The sequence below is a fragment of the Argiope bruennichi genome, chromosome 2 (genome assembly GCF_947563725.1).
Source record: "Argiope bruennichi chromosome 2, qqArgBrue1.1, whole genome shotgun sequence".
In the NCBI taxonomy this organism is placed as follows: Eukaryota; Metazoa; Arthropoda; class Arachnida; order Araneae; family Araneidae; genus Argiope; species Argiope bruennichi.
The window spans coordinates 126756259-126763009 of NC_079152.1; the positions used below are offsets into that span (position 1 = coordinate 126756259).

The window sequence follows — 6751 nt, forward strand, 5'->3', positions numbered from 1 at the left end:
GCGATTTGCCATCAAAAACAATCAAACAAAAACATGAGTGCATTTCTAATTTACTTTATTCACATTTGATGAAATTTCTGATAATTTTGAATATGCTTAGAAGGTTTTAAAATGTTTACATGAATATTACATTGCATTTTTCTACAAAATTTTATCTAAATTTAATTAATGTAAGTAAACAAATTCCTGTCGCAAAAATAACAACTGCTATAATGCTAAACTTAGGTGGAAGTGAATAAATTTCTTAAAGATTTATTTAGTAAGTAAATCCTTTACTAACTACTAAAAATCCAATTTTCTTATTGACTGTTATAATATATATATATAATTGATGTATTTTATTAAAAGTGCTCTTAATTTGATAAATTGAATGCTATATATAAGAAATATATATATATATTTAAGTTTTGAAAACACATGTCATTTAGTTAAGTATATAAATTCAAGAGAATTGATTACTAAGCAAAATTATATGAATTCTGATTTCAGTGGAATGTACTCTGCTTCTTTCCAGACTATTATTTTTTCTGAAATAATCGACAGAATCAGCAATTTGCAAAATGAGCTACAAGAACTTCAGGATTCTGTAAGAAAGAAAGAGATTCATTCCAGAAAATATTGGACTCTTTTTTCTTTCTTTTTCTATTTCTTTAACATATCAATCTTGAATTATAAAATTCTGTGAAAGCATAAAAGTGTTTCTTTCAACTACTCTTTATATCCTATTTTAATTCTCTCTCTATATATATATATATTTATCATGACCTTATTCTTGTTTATTAAATTTACTGTATTATATGTTTTTGTTTTATTTTATGATATTCATTCAATGTAATTTTTATCAATGTAACTTTAGCATTAAAAAAATTCATAAATGTTCTGCTTTAAAAGTATATTGTTCAACATTATGTTTTTATTGGTGATAAAAAAAAATGTGGTTTAGTATCTAGGATGTTTCTGTTGAATAAAACTGATTTCATTATTTACATTGACATTCTTGTAATACTGTGTTTATATTATTTCTAAGTGTCTAGAAAAATAGATGTTGATAAATAGTAAATAGTTTTTTTGAATTAGTGAGTGCATTAAAACATCCATTTGATCCTATTTTTCCAAATAATTATCATATATATTTTATCTATATTTTTTTTGTAATGTGTAAATAAAAATTATGAAAATTTGATTCAGTTTGTTTTCCTTTAATGATTTCTACAAATTAAAATGAAATAACTGATTCATTAAGTTGCATAGATTTAAAAAAAGGTATGTATGCCTTTTATATTTTATAATTTGAAATTGTAAACATAATTTATTCAATATATACTAATTTGAGTTTCATGTTCTTTCCTCTGAGCAAACATAAAACATCAAAGTCTCAATATTAATAAAAATAATTACATAAGAAAAAAAATGTAATAATTTTATTAGTAAGCTTTAAAATATTAACTTATCTAAGAGTAATAATTATTTTTTAAAAGAACTATATTCATAAGATTCAACGTTCAATAATATTTAAATAATATGTAAAAACGAACATATGTAATTTTTCAAAAACACTGCCATAGTCGTTTGTCAAAATGTATCCTTTGGATAAAAAAGGAAGGGATATGGAAAGGAAAGAATAAAGTGGCACCAAACGAATTAAAAAGCGATGGTAATTAATTATGCAAAAACAATAATTCCATTGAAAGTACTAATTAAAATTTTAATATAAAAAATAAAATTATATAACTACGAAAATTTGGATTAAATAATTCAAAATAATATCTTCTTTTTAAAAAATCAGAAGTTTTTCATAATTGATCGGCTAGCGTAATATTTACAAAACGATGGTTTCATCAACGTTATCGACAGACATCACGACATGCGCAGAACGATTGAAAATTGAACAGAAGCGGTTTGTTTGGTACATGACACGTGACCGTGAATTGACCCCATTTCGTTCTCCCGAGGTCACCAGATGTACAGGAAAACAGTTCCTCGTATTCGTCAATAAGCATCCATGCTACACTTTTCTGTTCCTCATTCAATTCAGTGGGCTTCAACAGATTCAGTTCGAGTTCTTTAGAAGGCTTTTTCGACATGATTTCGGGATGTTTCTGTATACAGGTGACTGGAGCACATGTTGCTAATACGTCGCCTTTCCTGATTGTTTTAGGATTACCAGTTAGATTAACAACTCTGACTGGTACAGTTTCCTTCGAAAGATCTACCAGTGCGGAAGCAACCAATACACCTTTTGGAAAATTTTCAGAGTCCGGAAATTCAGTTAGACCATGTCGAAAGTTTTGACTTTTCTCAGCGGCCCCTCTTACAAGCATCTCAATTCGAGCTGGAATAGTAATATCACTTTTACAAGTTATTCGATGACACGGTTCTCTTTCAACAGCTCCTAACTGGAATAACGCTACATCTTCCGAATTTGAGCGTAGCACATTATTCTCAAAGTCAATTACAAAATTATGTTTTGTTAAGAAGTCCAAACCGAGTATAAAAATGTCGGTGATTTCGGCTACAAACACGGTATGGCCATATAACACATTTCCAAACTTAATTGTTATATGCATCTTGCCAATAATGGGGATTTTATCCCCTTTCACGGTCTGAAGGGTAACGCAGGGCGGTGTCCGAAGAATTTTCACGCCAAGTTGTTGTGCTAAATCTTGGCGCAAAATGGTGACATTGGCCCCTGTATCAACGACCATTCGACACGGAAATCCATTTACATTCGCTTCAATAAACAGTCCATTCTCGCTGCTTGATGAAATTTGTAACACTTCAAAATGGGGCTTTTCATTCTCTGGCAACCTCCGCCCCGCGAGACCACCACTACCTAGTTCCTGAGTATTATTCCTCGACAGGCTCCTAGGCCGTTGATCTTGGCGAGCCTGGCATTGCCTTTGGAGATGGCCTTCTGCTCCACATTTCCAGCAACGGGCGTTGTTTCTTTTAAATTTGCCTGTCTCCTCTCCAGACCTCTGCTTCATCCCCCGGAACTCTTCTAACAGTTGTGTCATAACTTCAAATAAAGGATTCGGTATCGACACAAATAGACCGTTGGAGCGATAAAGAAGTCAGAGAAGCTCAACTTACGGATCCCGACATAAAACCTATCTTGGAACTTCTTGAATCATCTAGCACTAGACCCAGTTGGCAAGATATCTCCAGCTATCGTCCGGATAGCAAACACTATTGGGCTCTCTGGGATTCACTCCATATTCGTAATGGTGTATTATACAGAAAATGGGAATCTGAGGATGGCAAAACATCAAAATGGCAATTAGTACTCCCACGATCAAGAATACCGGAAGTGTTGGAACAATTACACAGTAGTCCAACCGGAGGTCATTTTGGAATATTGAAGACCATCCAAAAGGTTCGGGAGCGGTTTTTCTGGAGCAAAGTAAGAGATGACGTAGAAAGATGGTGCAAGTCCTGCGATGCATGTGGGGCCCGAAAAGGACCCAAAACATGATGCCGTGGAAAATTACGGCGCTATAATGTAGGGGCACCATTTGAAAGAATCGCGTTGGACATCTTAGGGCCTCTCCCACGTTCAAATGATGGCTACAAATACATCTTAGTTGTCAAGGATTATTTTACCAAGTAGCCCGAGGCTTACCCGATCGCTGATCAAGAAGCTACAACAGTTGCCTAAGTATTACTGCAGAACTGGATTTCTCGCTATGGGACGCCCCTTCAGATGCACTCTGATCAACTCAGAAATTTCACTTCTGCTGTATTCAAGGCACTTTGTGTCCTTCTTAAGATTGATAAGACACAAACTACCCCCTTACATCCCCAGTCAGACGGCATGGTTGAGAGATTTAATAGAACGATCTTAAACCATCTCTCTATCCACGTTTCCATGAATCAACAAGACTGGGATCGGAAGCTTACTATGTTCCTGCTTGCCTATCGAAGTGCCGTCCATGAAACCACTGGATTCACTCCCTCCCAGATGCTCTTCGGTCGTGAACTCCGTCTGCCCTGTGATTTCCTGTTTGGGCGCCCTCCTGATGTGCCTTCTTCTCCTGAAGAATATGTCCATGAACTACAGGAACGTTTAGAAAGTGTGCACGAGTTCGCCCGTAATCGGATCGACATCGCAACGGAAAAGATGAAGACCAGGTACGACACGAGAGCTACAGGACATGAATTTCACGAAGGTGACAAGGTTCGGTTTTGGAACCCGATTCGACGAAAAGGACTTTCTCCAAAGTTACAGACAAATTGGGACGGTCCATATACAGTCCTAAAAAGACTAAATGACGTTGTGATTCGTATCCAAAAATCTAAGAACTCAAGGCCTAGGGTAGTGCATTGTGATCGGCTGGCCCCTTATTTTTGTAACTCTAGGGACGAAACTAGCTGATCGAAAGAGCCACTTATATGCTTGTATGTAACTGTGTACTGTCGACCATTGTATACTTGTAAATAATTTTTACCTATTCAAGGATTGTACTGCCCGGGACGTGCAGTCCTTGAGAGGGGGGCAATGTTACGAATTCTGTAAATTGGTGTAATTTGTCTTATGATAATGAATGTTATATGTATCCCATTGTATTTCAATAGCAAGTCGCCAAATTGGCGAGATATTGGCTCATTGGCGATGTTTTAGGCAACTAATTTTTGTCGCCAAATTTGGCGACATTTCGCCAAGTTTGGCGACGGAAGTTGGAAACCTTGGCGACAGAGAGAATTTTCTAGAGGGATCCTGATTTCTTGAATTCTCTCCAAGGTTCTGGATTTTTCTAATATGACATAACTTCCTGTTAGTGACGTCACTTCCGGCAGAGAGCATATAAAAACAAGCACGAAAGATTAGCGGCCGTATTCACCAACCGTTGTTAAACATCAGCTGATGATTAAACGCTGATCAGCAGTCAAATCGGTATTCACCACACCAAATCGGTTGACGATTTCCCCCTGTTTTGCCCCATTTTTTGATTCACGGACTTCCGATGATCAAATTTGATCAAGTGTTTTCCGCATGCGCAGTTCTCAAGAAGGACAACTGTTATATTAGTTTTCAAACAAACATGGAGGATTTAGATACATTGGAATTATTGCAGTTGATATCAGATTGGAGGTGAATAATTTACACTGACAGAGTTTCTGATGTGGATTTGTTAGATGAATGTGATTTTGTTTCCAATGCATTTTATCTTTGAGAAGGAGAAATTAAGCACCAATATCTTACGAAACAGTGCTGTAACTACTGAAGAGAAATTGTGTATTGCCTTACGTTTTTTTGCTTCAGGAAGTCATCAACAAATAATTAGTGATTTCAATCAAACTAGCCAGTCATCATGTTGCCGGGCTATAAATGAAGTATCTAGATGTATAGCTGAAATGAGGCCAAGATTCATTTACCTACCAAATAATGAATCTGAGCGACTTGAGGTATGTTTACATTTATCCCTTTTACATCGTTCATATGGGAATCCCTTTTTATTGTTATTATATCCGAGTTGATTTTTGATTATTATTTTCTGGAATTAAAATTAGAATCTGTCATTTGTATAATTCCGTAAACATTCAAATTTTTGAAGCAAAGGAATTATAATTAAGAGAATTTTCTAAACTTATTAATACCTTTTAGAAAACTCATCAAGTTTAGTACGATTATACTGTTTTTTGTCAATACTGTTTTACAGTTTTTTGTTCCTTAAAATGCTTCCATTAAAAACATTTTATTGCATATTTTCTATTTGGTTAATCTAATGACTTGCTAATAAAATAAGTTATTTCATATCTATACATATTCATATCATTTGTGTAGTCTTATAGTTTTTTTAATTATGTTATTATGGCGATATAAGTTATTAAAAATTGATAATGTATGTATGTAATATTTTTTCAAATCATTTTTAGTTAACTTTTAATATTACTTTTATAACTAGAATTCATCTGTAACAGTTTTTGCATTTGTTATGCTATAAGAAAATTTTCCCATTCTTTACATAGACAGTGTACATGTTAATCAATTTTAACCTTGCTCCTTTTATTTTTCAATTTTGTAAATCTGTAAAAATATAATAAAGAATTCAAGTATTAAAGATTATTTGCAATATAAATTTAACAATTTAATTATGCTTTATTCCATATTGAAAAATCTTATTCTTTTACCCCTACCATTATACCACTGTATATCAAAGATTATGGCAGATTTTTGTATGAATAAAGCAAGAAGGGTTTTTGAGAAACAACCACCTAAATAATAAATATGTTTTCGTTAAACAAATAATATTTTAAGATTAGGGAAAAAAATATTCTTTCTGTAGAATATTTTCCAAAGTTATCTGAAATCACTTACAAATATTTTAGAATGCACATTTCTAGTGATTGAGAATAGAATATCTTATGTCTTTTTTTTTATATATATATATATAAAAGTTTTAAAAAGTACTGTATAAATGAATTCTAAATTTAGTTACAAAAAATGGAATTTTTGACTTATATCAAATCTTATAATATTTAAAATATTTAATATTATAATCAAATAAATTATAATATTTGTGTTTATACTATCAATTTTTAAGTATGTCATGTAAGTATTATTGTTAAATTAGCAATTTTTTTCATTAGTTATTTATAATATTATAATTAATTCTTATTTCACATTTCTCAGATTAAAGACTTGCAAAGATATGGAAGAAATAAGGAGTCAGCCTTTTCCTCCTGAAAAAAAAAAAAAAAAAAAAAAAAGAAAAGAAAGAAAGAAAAACAACAAACAAAAAAATCTTTT

General features: G+C 32.7%; 1 protein-coding gene across 1 annotated transcript; it reads right to left on the minus strand.

Annotated features, from left to right (window-relative positions):
* Window positions 1–2031: 2031 nt before the first annotated feature.
* LOC129962327 (uncharacterized) lies at window positions 2032–3017 on the minus strand. Its single transcript, XM_056076073.1, has 2 exons — window positions 2108–3017; window positions 2032–2039 (listed from the first exon to the last, which is right to left on the minus strand). Exons 1-2 carry the CDS (start codon window positions 3015–3017, stop codon window positions 2032–2034), a joined length of 918 nt encoding a protein of 305 aa, XP_055932048.1.
* Between the last annotated feature and the right edge of the window lie 3734 nt (window positions 3018–6751).